A 19,114-nucleotide genomic window follows, 5' to 3' on the forward strand; every position below is an offset into this window, starting at 1 on the left:
AAACTTGTTGTAGCTTTTTTATTTTTAAAAAAGCAAGCATTTTTTCAGTACACCTCTACAGTATTAATCTAATGACTTCGTGAAACTAAATCACTTCATGCAACTAAATCAAAGCTAAGCTAAAGACAAACACTATTAAAATATACAGTAATATATGCAGACACACATTTTATGTCTCCCATAACATGACTGCTGCCAATCAAACGTTTTTCCCACGTTTTCTCCTCCATCCTGATTCAGTTCTGCAACAAATGGATCAATTCAGAGGAGAGCGCCCACAAAAAGAGGGGAGAAAGGCCATTACTAGAGGAATGTCTCGGTGGGAGAAGAAAAGGAGACAGAAAGACACAAGAGGTGTCTGTGTTTTGACAACGTGGTGGAGCCGGCCTCAGAGAGGATTAGTCCAAGTTGTTAAAGTGTGAGATTAACGGATATCTTAGTCAGAACATACAAAAACATAAAATTCACCTCTATAAAGTAAGTGTGGTGAAAATACAACCCCGTGTTTCTGTAACTTTCCAGCGAGAGAATATTCAAAATTTCAATTGGACTGTTAGATGTGGGCGTTCACCATTTTCCGTAATGGTACAGTCCGTCTCCAGCTCCCCCCCCCCAAAAAAAATTTGCGGCGCCGGCCTATAAAAACTAAAGGACTGTGCAAACTAGAAAGTCTTCACCACCTGAAGTTTTAACTGAAGCGACATACCTGAGAGAGAAAAAAAAACTCTCCTCTTCAGCACAGCGATGGAGCAAACCGAGGTGGTCAAACCAGAAACCCTGGACGACTTGATAAAAATCCTGCACAGCATTTTCGAGAGTGACTGCATCAATGTTGAGGAGGTTCAGAATTTAATGGAGTCATATGAGAGCAATCCTCAGGAGTGGATGAAGTATGCAAAATTTGACCAATACAGGTAAAATATTCGTGTTTCTGTTTGTTTTGGGGGTTTTCAACACCTACCCACCCAGATATTCCTCATCTATGCTGTTGTCCTTTGGACTTTTGCACCTTGACCTAGTGTCGTGTTGCTTTATCGATATTCAAAATTATATTTACTCTATCATGTTTTTGTTTACCCTAAACATGTGTCATGAGTCCCTTTTCTTTCCTTTTTTAAATTGAAAAGGTACTCTTGAAAAAAAAATGCTGTGGCAAACTTCTGCATGCATTTGCTCAGTAGCTAAAAGCATTATTTTTTTTGAATGAAAGCGGCTGATTTATTTATTTATTTTCATTTAGGTGACAAAACTGCTGCTCTAAGGTTTTACTTTGAAAAGAAAATTGCTTGGCCTATATTAGTGTGCTTTATTTTGAAAGGTCGTGTTACAATGAGGAGATATGCAAACCAGTTCATTCCTCAGTTCTCTGTTCTATTCAAAACTTTAAAGAGCCCCCCCGTCCCAGTCTTTTGATTAGTGAGGGTTCAATGGAAGGCGGGTGTGTGCCATCCAATCAACACCGAGAACTGATACACACCCGCTGATTTTTGGCAAATGGGACAAGTTTGGTCTCTGCCGGGCAGACTTTCTTTTTCCAGCCTGGTTAAAATTGTTGAGCAATAAATTTCAAACAAAAAGTATAATATTTCATTAAATCTAGTTCAGGAAACAAATTAGTTTTATTGCCTGAACCCTAACCAAAGTGTGACTGAAAATTTTGAATAGTCATTAAAAGAGCGTTTTTGTTTTGTTTTTTGTTTGTTTGTTTGTTAGAAAGTCCTGAAAGCCACTAGTTTCCCAATCTCACAACTGCATCTGCTTGCTAATGTTTGCACACGTTGCAATTGCACAGTCCAGAAAATACAGGCCTAGTAAGAACACAGACACAAAAGTGGAGGGTATGAGGTTTTCTGTATGAGGACTATTGGACAATGATTAAAACTCTTCTGTTTCTTTGTGGGTTCCAGCTGGATGACGTGAAAGCTTCTTGGATTTCCAAAATAAAATTGATTTGTATTAATGTAAAGTACAGCTTATTGTGAAAACGTTATTTCAAGTCATTCATCAGTTTTCTGCATTTAAGAAAAGAGAAAAAAAAAGGAATTTAATCACTTGAAAATCAAATATTATATTTTGACAAGACATTTAAATCAAAAAAGCTCCAAACTGCTTGTAAATTCAGCCCTTCACTCCTCTGTAACTGTATAGTTGTGACATAATGCATCATATTTTTCCATGTACATTTGACATATTTCTCATTCCTGCAGATACACAAGGAACTTGGTTGATAAGGGTAATGGGAAGTTCAATCTCATGGTTCTCTGCTGGGGTGAAGGCCACGGCAGGTAAGATATTTGTATCTTTAAAAATAAATAACATCATTATAATTCATATAAAATAATCTGATCAGAAAACTGAATTTGTTTAAACCTTTAATAATAAGATTTCTGTTTCGGGGTTTCAGTCATGTTACAAGCCTATACTCTTAGATACTGTAGGCCACATGGCCATGTTTCTCACTGGCAATTATTGCATTAGTTAATAAAGATAACAAAGTCCAATGTTCTACACACTGACAGATTATGTAAATAGACATTGTTTGATATCTTATGTCCCACTTTGTCAGCAAATGTCACCTGATAATTCCTGGATGTGTTGCAAATCTTTTTATATGATTACGTATTAAAAGATGCAGATCAGCAGCTGTCTTTTTTTCACACAAGAAAAGACTGTATCACATGGCTGTACCAGTACTAGTGTTTTAAAACAGGGACTTGTTAAGTAAGACTGTTCTGGGAATTTCTTGTTTTGTTCTCTTGAACATACAGTATTGGTGATATGATATGGGGCATGACTTCTAAACATAGCTGTTCAAAGTATGTTTAGCTCTTGCCGTGAAAACTTAAGATTTGCCTCGTCTTCCCAATTTTTATTTTTTAACATCCTCATCATCTTGTCTAATTTTTATGAAGAGAGCAGTGTTGTCATATTCTGACAGTGTTCTTTAACGCTTTGCAGTAGTATCCATGACCACACAGAGTCCCACTGCTTCATGAAGCTCCTGCAGGGTCAGCTGAAGGAGACGCTGTTCGAGTGGCCAGAGAGCAAATCACACGGCGATATGGTCCAAAAGTCACAAAGAATTCTTCAGGAAAACAAGGTTGCTTACATAAATGGTGAGACACCAAACTGTCTGACTATCTTTTTTTTTTTTTTTTTTTTTTTAAACCAGAGCTTGTTCTCCAACAGAATTTAGATCTGTGCTGATATCTTGATATCTGTCTATGGAGTCATTTTAACTGGTGCTTCATTTTACTCACATCTTTATTATGCCTATGCAGTGTTCAATACAATAGACCAAACGAACGTATGTGATCATTCGAGATATGCTAATGTGAAATTTCCTTGAAACTTAGGCAAGGCTGTTAAATGTGTGGCTTCTCTGTCAGCGTGCAGTAAAACCCAAGTTTCCAACCTCTGCAGTTACATAATGTCTAATTGGTCTCACAGGCAGCTGTAAATTTACAATGAACTTTTTTTTTTTTTTTTTTTTTTCCTTCAAATCCCTGCCTGGCGTGTATGTCCGTGAGGCAAATAGAGCTCTGGTGTCATGTTTCTGCCTTTAACTGTTGTTGAGCCATGTTTTACAGCATTCCAATGTTACAGGTATGCTGTTTGTTCATACATGTGTACGTGTGTGTGTTTTAGACTCCATTGGTCTGCATCGTGTGGAAAATGTCAGCCACACTGAGTGTGCAGTAAGCTTGCACTTGTACAGTCCCCCTTTCGAGACCTGCCAGACATTTGACCAGCGGACAGGACACAAGAACTCTGTCAAGATGACCTTCTGGAGCAAATATGGAGAAAGGACTCCATTTGTAAGCAGTTTTTTTTTTTTTTTTTTTTTTTTTTAAATTACTTTAATACACATAGAGTGAAACCTTCCGATTCATGCTTTGACCCCCCCAGAAAGGCTTGAGTACTGAAACTTAAAACTCACAAAGATGCATTTGTCAGGTGCATAAAATCAAATCTAGTCAGCGTGCATTACAAATTACAATGTAGCTCTGTTACTGTACAGTGGGCACACTGCTTACTCCATTCCCCGCTTCCCCATGTCTCACCCAGCAAAAATACCTTCTAAGCAGGAAATGGGAAGAGCTAATACTTTCTTGCTTTTTTCATTAAGCAGAGCCCATAAAGAATGAAGGCAGCACTCCTTTAAGATTCAAGAATTAGTAGAAAGTTTCCATTTCCTTTCCTTCCTTTACTTTATTGTGCTTCCAAATGCTTCAGCTTTAACAAAAAGTTGCTTGAGTGAACAGAAGAGTTAGGTATTGAACATATAAGAGTGTTAAAGTTCAGACAGACAGAGGGAGAGAATAATCAATAAAGGTCAATTTATTATAAACTAGAATCAGCTCGTCAAGGTCTTCAATAAATTAGTTATTAATAATTACACAAAGGGGGAAAAACAAGACCAATTACACTGTCGGACCTCCGCCTGTTTTGGCCGCCCTGCCAAAGAGCATCAGCCTTATCTTAAATCTACAAGTTGTATAAGCATACCTTGGTCATAACACTGTTAATTAAGTTCATTTGATTGCAACACCAAACATGCAAGATAAGATAAGTATATCTGTGTGAGCACACAGTAAACCTAGCGCGGCATACGTCCATAGTTCTCAACAACTGTTCGAGGCTATTTTACAGACATTACATGTCTCCGTTTAGACCATGACTGTAAACATTCCTGTTTTAGCTTTGCTCAGGACTTGACATAAAGGAAAATGTGACCTTATCTTAGTCTAAAATTGTCTTTCTTCCCAACCCTTTCCTAGGAAACCACAGTTTCGCAAGAGAACAACTAAAGGGCACCAAAAGAGACTCCAGATGATGAAGACATTTGAAGTGACAATGTTATGATATTGAGTCAACGGGAAACTGCTGGTGAAGTGAAAATGTGGACCTATGACTAAGCAACCTATTTAAAAATCAGGAGTTGGCTAGTTCAAAAGGACAACCCAGTAATTAGAATGGCTTTATCACTGTCCAGTGTGAGCTTGGCAAATACTGATGAGCACAGGACGAATGCATGAATAGGCTTGGACATGGATTGAATCTGCCTTTTGTTTGCTGGGCCTGAGGAGACCCTTTTCCAATAACAACATTCCTGTCTATCCATGACCTGTGTAACCACACTGTGACGTTATGGCCAATAGTCAAAGACTAGACCTTTAGATTTTCCTAAATTTTATGTATTTCCAGATTTTTTTTGGGGGGGGGGGGGAGGAGGATCTTAAATCTGGTTTGATCTCAATGATGTACTTTTATAGTTGTATTTACTGTTGATTTACGCCACTGACAATTGTCTTAACACCTGTTGAAAATTGTAATGAAATGTAACATTGTTTGTACAGTCTAACAAGTTTTGGTTTTTTTTTTTTTTTTGTTTTGTTTTTTTTGCATTTGGAAAATTAGTTGTAAAGCTTTAGTGCTGCGTTGTTTTTAAAGTGTCACGCTTGTAATTTATTTGCAGGATCTTACGTACACTGAAAGAGTGTTTAAATCTGCTCTTAAATGTGTTCATATTAAAGGTTTGACCAGGCGAAGTGAAGCGACTACTTTTATTGGCAGAAAATATATTTAGGTTACTTTCTCTCGGGATTTTAGCGTATTGTGATTGTAACTGCATTTGTTTAGTGTTTAACTTCACAGCAAACCACTTATTATAGTGCTGTCAACATGCTAGTTTTCTGATGCAGTAATTGATACATCTGGCCATAACTGAAGTCCATTAAACACCATTATTGTTTGCAGAAAGTTTCAATCTGTTTTGTCTTTATTTTTCATGTTCTGAATTTTCTTCAATGCTTATTGTTATTCATAGAATTTTTTTTTTTTTTTTAAGCTTAAATTTCGTTGGATAAACCTTTACAATCACTTAAATCGCATCTCTCTAACCAGGTACAGTATTAGTAATGAAACCTGTGGGTCGATAACATTTGGCACGTTGGCTGGTAATTATAAGCTGCCTGTATGGAAATCTACATTTGGCCAAAGTATATTTGGGGTATTTGTTGCCTTACAAAATTAAAGGTGGGTCTAACTGGGATCTTTTAAAAATCAAACAGAAACCATTTTTAAATATTAACCAATCATGTAACCATGAATAACTTGCTGTCTTGTTAGGGTATTTCAGTCCGTCCTATCATTTGTTGTGTTTGATTTTTGTGTTTTAGGATGCCTTTTGATTTTCTTCTGTTTTAAAGATCCATTTGGGGACGGGCATTGCAGACTAGATTAGGCAATAAATGCTGTGGTGTGTTCCCTGATTCATGTTACATACTTGTCCTTATGTAAAAATGAACAAAACTAAGACAAACTCAGTCACTATACTCACATACAAATTCTGCCTAGAATTCCACATAGTGTATTTGAGAGACATTATCAAAAGTTTCAGCGTTACAACACCAAAGCAACACAGTGAAGTTTGAATTTCTAACCTTTAATATCTCCTGCTGATGTATTATACACTCACAGGCACTTTATTTGACACATTTTGTCAATACCATGTCAGAGTCCCTATTCTTCATGGTATTAAGTTGAAAAGGTTCCTTGGAGATTGTATTTCATATTCAAATGATCGCATCACACAATTTCTGCAAAATAATCAGCTGCACATAGCAAACCTCCCATTCCACTACATCCTAAAGGTGCACTGTTGGATTAATATTGGTTGTATATGGAGGTCATTTGAGTACAATGAAATCACTGTCATGTTCAAGACACTTGAGATAATCTGACTTTGTGACATATCCTACCGGAAGTAGGCATCAGACAATGGGTACAATGGGTGGTCATGAAGTGATGGCTGTAGTCAGCAACAATACTTTGATTAAACATTAAACCCTCACCACAGGCAACTTGGTGGCATGGTGGTTAGCACTGTTATCTCACAGCAAGAAGGTCCTGAGTTCAATAATACCATCAGGCTGGGATCTTTCTGTGTGGAGTTTGGATGTTCTCCCTGTGTTTTTGTGTGGGCTCTATCCAGGTACTCCGGCTTCCTCCCACATTCCAAAGACATGGAGTTAGTGGGGTTAGGTTAATTGGAAACTCTTAATTGCCCATGAGTGTGAATGGTTGTCTGTCTCTATGTGTTAGCCGTGTGACAGACTGGCGACCTGTCCAGAGTGTACCCTACCTCTTGCCCTAAGACAGCTGGGATAGGCTCCAGCAGCTGCAGCTCACAGAATATTTTCTTTTTTCCCGACCATTCTCTCTAAATCCTTGAGATGGTTGTGCAGGAACAGAGTAGAACTTAGCAGACCGGCAGATTCTGAAATAAAGTTCAAAGTCACTTAAACCACCTTTTTCCCCATGTCTACATGACTTGAGTTGTTGGCATGCCATTGGCTGAGTAGACATCTGAAACAAGCAGTTGGATGGATATAGATAATTTGGTGGCTCTATATACAGAGCGATGCAACACCCGTGCCAACTCACTGATTATATCTTCATAGTCACATAAAAGTACTCCAGCATTATATTTGCAGGTGACAATAGCATGGTACCAGCATGCAAAGAAAGCAAACAGCTGCATTGATGTACACGTTTCTATGTGTACTTTGGTTAGAGGGAAATATTGATTGGCCATTAACTTGACTAGCAAAAACATTTTGGTAAAAGTGCGCTGATAACAATATTAAGGAACCAGAGATCAAGGTCTGCCGCATTTTACTGGCAAGCCAACAAGTGTATTAAGTGTACCACTTGTGAATCAGAAAGATAACATGCTACTGAAAAGTAAAGCGTACGTGCACAGAAACAGCAGGCTTCATCATGTTCCCTGTGTCAGTTTCACATGCCCAGTTAGACTACTGCAGACTATTGCAGTCAATGACCAGATAACACAGTAGGTAATAGTGCACGAGGTAAGTGCACTTTAATCTGTTCCTCTATGTTGCATTTTGGGTGTTCTTTGCACAAACATATGGCTTCTTAGTCTCTGTCCTTTTATTCATTTTTGTACATTGTATAATGTTATTTGTATATAAAAAGATGACAATGAACAGTGTAGTTTCCACAAGATAGGAAAATGAGTCAGTTTACGCAAACAGGAACAAATGAAATGTTTTCATACTCATATAAAAGTGACAATTTTGGCCAGAAGGTTACATATCCTCATCATGTGCATGAATATCATGGTCATTTTGGGCTTTTAATTATTTCATTGAGCTGTTCTTTTTCCAGGGTACAGCACACATCTTTAACCCTCTGGGGTCCAGGGTATAATTGGCCGTTTTTGACTACTTTTGATTTTACCTCTATATTTCACCTTTAAAATGTGTTTTTCTTGCCTTGTTTGCTATCATTATTTTCGGCACAACCTCAAATATCTGAAATTTGAGTTGTTTTTTCATTTTGGTATACTATATTAGCACAGTTGATCTAAATTCAGACAAAAAATTCAAAATCCGAGTAGAAAAAAGTTATATTTTTTTACTGTAAAACCTACAAACATGTTTAACGAATCATTTTCATGACTTGAAATGCAAATAGAAATTGTACATTTCTAAAAATTATGCACAAGTTTTGCAAACAACAAAGTTATACGGTACTATTTACCTAAAAATGCAGCCAAGGCCTCAGGCGTTTTTTATATAACTATTTAAATCTATTTACAGAACAATCAGGTGTGCTGTATCAAATAAGAAGGCACACAAATTATTTGTGCCAGTCCAAAAAATGTAGTTTGTGTTCAGTATAAGACAGAGGAGAACACCAAAGGCCCAAACCCTGCAGGTCTGACAGCAGTTGCATGAGTCCAGTTTTCCGTGTGGGAACAGCGTTTACACTGGAATCTGCCTTTGACGGCTTTTTTAGAGCAAATATGAAATTCAGCAGTATAACTGACACACAATACAAGACAATAACTACACAACAAACTAACTACAGCCTCCAAACACGCTAAACGTCACTAATGTCTCACATATGAAAACTTGCTCTCTCTCTCTCTGTCTTCTGCTCGCCCGCTTTCCGTCGCGGGTGTCACTCCTAAAAACTTCCCCCTTCTCCCTAAACAACAAAATGTCACATGTTGCCTTATCCTTTTTTTCGTTTGGCTGACATGGTAAACTCTAACACCAATAGGGAAGGGGTGTTTTTTCTTTTTTCACTCGTAAGCTTAGAGTGTTTGCTAGCGCTGTCTGTAGAAAACGCCGTTTTTACCGTCCTTCCCGCTGTAAACACCACTGTTTTGTTCAGAAAAAAAACATCGGGTGTATTTTTTTTTTATCATAACTCTGGTTTTACGTGGCCCATCGACACAATTCAAAAACTGGTATATATTTTTAAGTCCGCACTTTCGACCCAAGTTGAAATGGAGACTGTCGTGCTGCACCTTGTAGCTGTGTCGTCTTAAATTTGTCATGTGATGCTGACGCGCCGGCGTGTCCGGCGACCTCAGAGGGTTAATGACTTAAAAAAAAAAAAAAGAACTATGTTCAAAAGTTTGAACTCACAATCCACAAGAGTCTAAAGTATACATATGCAGACATGCACTTACTTAAATCCTTTAATAACTGGTGCTAAAAGTTGTACAACACATATTAACTCCACTTTGAATTGACCTCTCATTAATGATCATGACTGGCTACAACTGGTAGTTTCTCTCTTTTCGCATAAAAGCCTTCAAGCTCCACGGAAATTTGCAGCTGACCACATGGACAAGCTAAATATCTTCTGGAGAAAAGTGTAATTGACAAATGAGAGAGATTGGGCTATTTGGCCACAGTGACAATAGGTTTGGATGAGTAAAGTTGAGGTTTTCAAGCCAAATAAGTCTCCGGGCCAGTCTTGGTAGCCGGGGATCAGTCCACCAGGGCATCCGCTCCTGGCTGCCGCCCGGCTCACAATGCACCCAACCCCTACGGTGCCTCCTGCTGGTGGTGGGCCTGCAGGAAGATGGGCCCATGTCCCTTTTTCGGGCTGGGCCCAGTTGGGCCCTATGAACTAAGGCCTGGCCACCATATGCTCGCCCTCGGGCACCCTCCCTGGGCCTGGCTCCAGGGCTGGGCCCCGGTAAACCTATCCCGGGCAGGGTAAACTGTTCCTCCGGTGATATTCTCACAAGGGTCTTCTGAATCGCTCTTTGTCTGGTCCCTCACCCAGGACCAATTTGGCATGGGAGACCCTACAAGGGGGCAAAAGCCCCCAGACAACATGGCTCCTGAGATCCCTGAAACACACAAACCTTTCCACCACGATGTGGTAGCGATTTGCAGAGGGGACAGTGACCAGAGGTGGTGTATGTTTACCAACTGTCAAGCATGGTGGTGGTAGCATAATGCTCTGGTGTTGTTTGGCTGTCAGTGGTACTGATTAATTGCTGAAGGTGGATGGAACAACGAGGAAGGATGTCTACCTCCAGATTCTTAATCTCAAACCAACAGCTAGACAGTTGAAACATGGAGGCAACTGGGTGTCCCAACAGGACCCAAACAGACATAAAAACTGGCTAACATTAAAATTCTGGTATAGCCTTCCCAAAGCCCAGACTTCAATGTCATTGAAAATGTGTGGTCTATACTTAAAAACTGGGTCTGTGCCAGGAAACCAACCAATTCAGAATTCTAATAACTGTGCCAAGAAGTGTGGTCAAATATGAAACTAGAATCATGCCAGAAGCTTGCTGATGGCTGTCAAAAGCATGTGGTTGAGGTGAAGCTTTCTAAGGGACATTTAACCAAATGCACATGGGGGTTTATCTGTATATTTGAGCCTGTATGGATACTTTTGATCGTGTGTAGAGCAAGGCAAGGCAAGGCAAGGCAAGGCAAATTTATTTGTATAGCACAATTCAACAACAAGGTGATTCGAGCAGAGAAAATCCAAGATAAATTCAAAGTTGTGCATCCAATTCTTCTGTTTTTAAGTCATTAAGGATGTATGCTGTACAGTCATTCCACACTGGAAAAAGAACAGACTTTTGACCATTGCTGTATACGCTTTTGAAACGTATTTCGTTGACTTTGCTCTCCTCTCTCCAAACAAACGTCATTAGTTGCATTTCTTCACTATTTACCTTTGGAGAGGTAAATCACAGTGTTCTCACAGGAATGTGAGTTTGTTCCAAATAAATGTTCCCAGATTTTCCTATAACAAGTCAACAATGGCCTACAGCCAGTGTTGCATAACAATGAAGCAATCGCTTTGATTATCCCGGCAAGACTCCAGTTTTATATGAGGGCACGATTAGCATGAGTGAGAGTAAAGAAATTGCTCCTATCAAACAAGAACATTGTGAACACAACTTATCTGTTAATATTAGACTATGACACAAATGCTTCATGGACTTAAAAAAACTCTTTATCATTCACATGTTCATGAGAAGACTTGATGTGTCAGCAATTAAGACAACTGGTGCATTTGATACTCGCACAGCATTTATTTATATTCATTTATTTATTTAGATACATTGTTCTACATATTTGTTATGTACCATATTTCAACTGATGATGTGGTGAGTCCCTTTCCTTTCCATTTTGTGGATTTAAACATTTCTGGAAAAAGTGCTGAAAGATAATATCATGTAATTTCCTCAGTGTACATGTTGATCTTGGATGATATTTTTGGCCCAGACAGAAGACAGTTTGGCACCTTGTAGTAAAAATGTTCTGCAGAAATATTTGGAAGTGTGTCAGTTCTTGTTGTGGTGTTTTTTTTTTGTTAGGTAAGTTTTGATACAGAGTCTCCACCTTGGATTGTTCTCTGTGTTCTCACATTCTCACCACTTAAATATTGCAGTGTTGGAGCAGCTGTAGTTGTGGGGAAGCCATAAACCTTAAAGACAGGTTTCACATTGTTTTTTGTTTTTTTTAACCAACTACTAGCGCTGAGATTGAAAATGCAGAGAATAGGAGTGTGTCCTATGATAATAACAGCGATAACAATAAGCCAGGCTTCTAAAACTTTCTAGCACACCAGAAGAAACTGAAAAGCTAATTTACTTATCGAAGCGGCCTCTGTACATTGATAGTGAAACACTCATTCACAAATATGTTGCACTGTACACTTGGCAGCCCAGTTTTTATTACAGAGTCATAAAATATGTTTTCTCTGCATTGTCAGGCCTTTTAGGTCATCACTTTATGTAAATATTAAAGTCCACATTTGGTCGTTTATATTTTTCTTTCATGTTCTAGGCTTTACTGTATAAAGTCATGTATCTTGATGCCAGAAAGATGTTTCATATTTATTTGGTGAAAGTGAAATTTCTTGCTAAAAACTGACTGCTCAATATTTTGTGTGCCTATGTGTAAACATGTTGCCTGCATTGTAATTAAACCAAGACTGGCCTTCAATTGAAGAAACTTGTATCTTGTATCCACTAGCTACTTTATCTGTCTATACACAGTACTGTGTCTTGACTCACTCCTTATTTCTTTGTATTTTTGTAGGAAAATGGGAAAAAAGGTGCAGCAATTATTTTTAAACATATGCAAATATAGAATAAAGCACATAAGGCAAAAACAGTTAACAATACTAATAAACTTGAAAGTCCACCTTTCTTCGGCAACACAGCCTGAGCTCTCTTAGGCCAGCTTTCTTGTCATTTCTTTAAGTAGTCTTCCGGAAAAGTTCTCCAGACTTCTTGAAGGACATTCAAAGTTCTTCTTTGGATGTTGGCTGCTTTTTGTTCCATTGTCCATCAACATGGTTCCACACTGCTTCATTGATGTTGAGGTCCGGCTTCATCCCGACGTTTTGTCACGTCCCGCGGCATTCCTGAGGAACACGAAAGGTGACCTTCCTCGTTCTAATGGTATGCGCCGGGTTATGGATGAAATCCAGTGGAATAACGCTCCTGCAGTAGTAAACATTGCAGCCATGTATTCCAGCCCTAAACCTAACCTTCTCCCTAACCCTAACCTTATTCCTAACCTTAACCAGCAGTTTAATGATGTGAAATAGTGTTTTCGGAAGAGTTTAAAAAAATAAAATAAAAAATGAACGAGCATGTGTAGATTGAGTCCAAAGGGTTGTCATATTTCCTAATTTTTCCGATGTCGTCATTTAGTAATGTGTTGGGTGGCTGAAAATGTAATATGTTGACAATTTGTCACCTAGCATAGAATGTTAGGCTTTGGGATGAGAATGTGTTGGCACGGCCAATCCATGTGTTTTTCTAGGTATGGTTTGACTGCATTGAGAGTATGTTGTGGACCACTGCCATACTGAAAAGAAAAACAAAACAAAACAAAACAATGTCATTCGGATGCTTTTCAGATTGAATGGTGGAACAAAATCTAACCATACTTTTCTGAGTTAACGATTCCACAAAGTTTGACAAGATCCCTAACATCACTGGCTGAAATATAGCCTCAAACTATGACAAACCCACCACCATATTTTACACATGGCTGTAGTCGCTGAATCTGATAGCATTGTGTTGGTGTTGCTCCTGGAGCAAAAAAACTAATGTTGGTTCATGTTTTACATTGTGAATTGACCAATCGCATTGTAGTGTTGTCATAGTTTTGCAATATTTGAGTCACACCATACACCAAACCGTAACCCTAACCACAATCACATCTTAATCCCCAACCTAGCACGTTTTTCCCGGACTCGACATTAGCAAGTTTTTTTTTTTCTTTCCGGAAAGTATGACATAATAGTGTGATTGGTCAGTTGCAATGTTGACCTTGGACAAACATTGGCTATATCCCAATTCAGGGTCTGCAGCCTTAAAGGCTGCATTTTTTACATCACAGTGACGCGACGAAGGCTGTCCCAATTCAAAGGCTGCTCGAAATGCAGCCCTCAAATGTGTCCTTCATTTCCCTGAATTTTAAGGCTGTGACGGTGAACGAATCGTTCAATACTCGAGAATCTCTTTACTGACTCGTGAATCATGATTCACAAGCGCAACTGACTCACTGACTCATCCCTGTTGCTGTTAGCAAACTAATTCCATTAGTAGAAATATATGTAGCTTATAATTAAAATTGTAGGGAAAAAAAACCCAACAGCCAGTTTATTACCAAAACCATTCCTGCTCTGAACTGGAAGAAAAAACCCTGAGTAGAAGCTCACATCAAGACAATAGCTCCTCGGTTCACAGTAGCATCGCTCTGCTAACATGCTAACAGCACATTTGAGGTACTCACCCCCTCCCTCCTGTGCTGAAATTCAACATTATGCACTCCACACTGTATATAAATGCCACTTGTTTTGCACATATTCAACTCTGTATATTTTATATATTTTATTATTATTATTATTATTTTATTTTATTTTTTTACTATTTAATTTGTAAAAATGTGTATACATACACACACACACGTAGGAAAATATTTAGTATACACATCCAGAAATGCATACACTATTATATATTGTACATATATTTATTAGTTTCAGGTTGGCCATTCTTGTATTTTGCTCGTTTGTGTTGTTGTGTTTGCACATCTCTGTTGCTTGTGGGGCTCGCACACAAGAATTTCACTCGCATGTGCTGTGCCAGTGTGCCTGCACATGTGATGTGACAATAAAAAGTGATTTGATTTGATTTGATTTGATTTGAATCATAGCATAAGCCAGGGCTCGGCAACCTGCATCTCCGGAACCGCATGCGGCTCTTTAGTCCTTATAGTGCGGCTCCGAGTGGTTTGGGAAAATAAATTAGAAGTATTTAGCTGAATTGTATTTTATTTATGTTAGTTCTTTTTTAACTCGTAGTTCTAAATTGGAAGATTATTGTGATATTGAAATACAAAACTATAATTATATTCTATTATTTCTTCATCACTCAAAATAAGCGTCACACTCGCGGAAGCCGGTATACCCGCCGAAACACCGTGCATTTACCGAGACTTTCAACCCCAGGTGGGTCAATTATGAATCTTTGGATCCACATTATGTCAACAGCTATTCTCCACCGTGAACTGCGTTAAAACAAACACCGCTCACACCTCACAGATGACAGCTTACAGTCCTGCATAAAGATGAAAGTGACTTCGTACAGCCCCGATTTGCAGACGCTGTGCGCAGAGGTTCAGGAGCAGAAGTCCCATTGTAAACATACCACGGCCGACCCGACGATGTTTCCATGAACACGCTGTACAGCTTCTCTTTATTGACCACTTTTCACACATGGTTGCTGTACGCATACAGCCAGCAGTAGCTTTTCAGCTCACAGCCCGACACACACCAACACAACATAGATAGCACAGATGTTAAATCGGCAAGGTGTGATTGCTGGTGCCGCTCAGGTGCGTCCGCCTCCCCTGCAGTGGCGCAGCAGACCACGCCTTGCCACACACATTAACCAGGTGAAATACATATTTAGGCAGAATTTTGTAAATATTTATTTTTTTATTTTTATTTTTTTTTTATTTATTTAGTTAGTTAGTTTTTTAGCAGCGGTTCGCAGCCGAGTGTGAAGCAGCGGGAATGAGGATCAGCACCTCCAAATCTGAGGCCATGGTTCTCAGCCGGAAAAGGGTGGAGTGCCCACTCCGGGTCGGGGATGAGTTCCTGCCCCAAGTGGAGGAGTTCAAGTATCTCGGGGTCTTGTTCGCGAGTGATGGGAGAAGGGAGCCGGAGATCGACAGACGGATTGGGGCTGCAGCTGCAGTAATGCGGACGCTGCACCGGTCCGTCGTGGTGAAGAGGGAGCTGAGTGTAAAAGCGAAGCTCTCAATTTACCGGTCGATCTACGTCCCTACCCTCACCTATGGCCACGAGCTGTGGGTAGTGACCGAAAGAACGAGATCGCGGATACAAGCGGCAGAAATGAGCTTCCTCCGAAGGGTGGCTGGCCTCTCCCTTAGAGATAGGGTGAGAAGTTCGGCCATCCGGGAGGGGCTCAGAGTAGAGCAGCTGCTGCTCCACATCGAAAGGAGCCAGCTGAGGTGGTTCGGGCATCTGACAAGGATGCCCCCTGGGCGCCTCCTGGGTGAGGTGTTCCAGGCATGTCCCACCGGGAGGAGGCCCCGGGGCAGACCCAGGACACGCTGGAGAGATTATATCTCTCGGCTGGCCTGGGAACGCCTTGGTATTCCCCCGGACAAGCTGGAGGAGGTGGCTGGGGAGAGGGAGGTCTGGGCCTCTTTGCTTAGGCTGCTGCCCCCGCGACCTGACCGGACAAAGCGGATGAAGATGGATGGATGGATGGAGTTCAAAATGTGTTAATTACATAAATAAAATGTAATTTTCTTTGCAGCACTTCATGGATTTCATAAGCAACACACCTTAGTTGTTCACACAAAGCATAAAGTTAAAAAACAATATATACAGTGTTATCTTCATTTTAGATGTCAAAAGGTATTTGCGGCACCCAGTGTTTTCTTTTGCGTGGAAACTGGGTCCAAATGGCTCTTTTGCTGTTAAAGGTTGCTGACCCCTGGCATAAGCGAATAACTCAGGACTCACTAACCCCCTTCCTCCTGGCTCATAGCTCAAACGAGTTGAACGAATCACTGACTCACTCACTCACCCCCTCCCTCCTGGCTCACAGCTTCTTTTCTTCTTCTTGGTTGGCAACCAATGTTAAGGCACTTTACCGCCCCCTGGCTCACAGCTCAGTGGACATTTAGATGAGAAAATATATATTTGACACTTTTAAGGAAAATACCAATAAACTAAAATAAAAAGAAATAAATATTCCCTTTAGAGTTTTTTTGCCCTTTTTTGCTCTAAAGAAAATAGTTGTTTTCGTTTACGATCATTCATCTTAGCAGTAGGATTTACATTAAAAGAGAAACAAATTAAGTTTGAGTGAAAATATACATTTTTGCCCTCTCTGGTCAATTGACTCAGTGACTCAAATGACTCAAGAAACCCAATTCACTTTGGTGAGTGACTCATTAAAACTCGATTCAGTAAAAAGAATTGAATTTACCATCACTAGTGTAGACTTCGTGGCCCAACATATCCCACAATTCATAGCGCTGCAGTCGGTGTGGATAATTTTGCCGCAGATGGCAGAAGCAGAGAGGCCGAAGAGTAAACTGTTAAAAGTAAGTACTGAATATTATGTCACTCATTTATGTGAAAATGTTTAATAATGAGGAACATTAAAACATTACTTTGGTCACATGTCGGCAAAGTCGCCATTAGCGATGTTTGTACTTTCAGCGTTTACTTGGTTTTAAAGCCTTTAAAATATAATAATACAATAGCTGACCTTAATCTTACAGAGAATCTGATGATTTTATGGATAATTAAAGTTATGGAAGAACCAGGGTACAGTACAGAGTACGAAGTGCATCTTTATCAAGGAATTGTTTCACTTTGTTCAAAACTGCGAGGCTTCTGGAAATTTTGGTTTTTATGTGTCTGACGTGGGGTTTCCATGAAATTTTATTATCAATTACGACTCCCAAAAATTTGTTTTCACTCACATTATCAATTGGTACACCTTCAATGATAATTGGTAATTCTATATTATATTTTAAATTACCAAAAAACATTGCTTTAGTTTTATTTATATTTAATGATAATTTATTTATGTCCATCCATTTTTTTAAATTAATTTTAGCTCCCTGTTTACGGTCATTACAAGATCAGTATAATCATCGCTACTGAAAAATATGTTGGTGTCATCTGCGAACAGTATGAGTTTAAGTACTTGAGAAACATCAAAAATATCATTTATGTATACATTGAAAAGTTTTGGTCCCAACACTGACCCTTGGGGAACACCACATTTAATACCAAGTTTCTCTGAGTGGTAATGCCCTATGCTAACATATTGTTCCCGACTCGTTAGGTAACTTTTTAACCAGTTACCAGCTTTCCCTCGAATACCATATCTTTCCAATTTATCCAATAAAATTGAGTGATTGATTGTGTCGAAGGCCTTTTTGAGATCAACAAAAATACCAACTGCATATTTATTTTTATCCAGTGTATCAGTAATTTCTTCTACTGCCTCAATTATCGCCATTGAAGTGGTTCTTTGCGTTCTGAAACCATACTGACCAACATTTATTATTTGATGTTTTTCCAAGGAATTTTTCTAATCTTGAATTAAAAAGTTTTTCTAGAATTTTTGAGAATTGAGGCAGTAGAGAAATAGGCCTATAATTGGTAAAACTGTGTTTGTCATTACTTTTATATAGTGGTATTACTTTCGCAATTTTCATTTTTTTTTGGAAAACAACCAGACTGAAATGATAAATTACAGATATATGTTAAGGGACTAGCAATATTCAGAATAACCTGTTTAACTACAGACATATTTATTTGATGATAATCCATTGAAGACTTACTTTTACATTTGAATGTGATATTTATTACTTCTTGCTCATTTGTAGCTGAGAGGAACAGTGAAAAGGGATTTGATTTTATATTACTGATATTTTCATTTTTATGACACGGGATGTCCGCTGCTAGTTCAGGGCCAACATTTATGAAGAATTTATTGAACCCAAGTTTAATATTCAGAAACCTAAAGTATGTATCAGCAGCAGAATGGACCTAAAAATAAATGTTTGTTTCAGTTCTATGAAGCTTTGAGTATTTTGGATTAGTAGTACTGCTGTGTTTGTTGCATCATATTGCTGTAATTGTTTATATGCTTTATATATTCTGGGGTAAGTTGATCTATAGTGTTACATCATATTTTATAAGGATGTTATGTGTTTGTATACTTTCTGCCCAGTTTGACCCATTTAGCAGAGGTCAGCCTGTTTAAGGCTCTGATATCTATTCTGTATGACTTAAAGCAGTTATGACGTGGTCTGATTTTCTCACCCAATGAAGGAATATTTTATATATCGGTCTACTCTTCATTCTATCAGAAACAGTTATCACAGCTCGTACATTTGCTTTTTACACATAAATGTAAGCATTGAGCCAAATGTAGTAATGCTAACATACTGAAGGAACAACATTTGTCTCTTATATATAATACATCTATATATACACTGTCAAAGATACTCGTCTTTGAGTGAAGATTTAAGGTGATAGGAACGATAAATAAATGCAACTTGAATCTTTACTGAAGCTCAGTATTTGACATGGAGTTCAAACTCCCTGCTGTAATGACTAATAATGATTAATATAATAACTATAATATTGCCCATATTATATTTACATTACCAAAGTAAGATGACTTTAATCTCATGAACAACATTAGCTAATTGTTATTTACTAGCTAATCTTA

General features: G+C 38.7%; 1 protein-coding gene across 1 annotated transcript; it reads left to right on the top strand.

Moving 5' to 3' along the window:
• Window positions 1-625: 625 nt before the first annotated feature.
• Window positions 626-5,763, top strand: cdo1 (cysteine dioxygenase, type I). The gene is made up of 5 exons (XM_026188088.2): window positions 626-914; window positions 2,208-2,285; window positions 2,959-3,116; window positions 3,649-3,818; window positions 4,782-5,763. Exons 1-5 carry the CDS (start codon window positions 745-747, stop codon window positions 4,809-4,811), a joined length of 606 nt encoding a protein of 201 aa, XP_026043873.1. The 5' UTR covers window positions 626-744; the 3' UTR covers window positions 4,812-5,763.
• The last annotated feature ends 13,351 nt before the right edge of the window (window positions 5,764-19,114 follow it).

Source organism: Astatotilapia calliptera, chromosome 12 (assembly GCF_964374335.1).
Source record: "Astatotilapia calliptera chromosome 12, fAstCal68.1, whole genome shotgun sequence".
Lineage (NCBI taxonomy): Eukaryota > Metazoa > Chordata > Actinopteri > Cichliformes > Cichlidae > Astatotilapia > Astatotilapia calliptera.

Coding starts and splice junctions, on each gene's coding strand:
- cdo1 (XM_026188088.2), top strand. CDS start 745: ATGGAGCAAACCGAGGTGGTCAAACCAGAAACCCTGGACGACTTGATA. Junction 915..2,207: donor GCAAAATTTGACCAATACAG/GTAAAATATTCG, acceptor TCATTCCTGCAG/ATACACAAGGAACTTGGTTG. Junction 3,117..3,648: donor CAAGGTTGCTTACATAAATG/GTGAGACACCAA, acceptor TGTGTGTTTTAG/ACTCCATTGGTCTGCATCGT.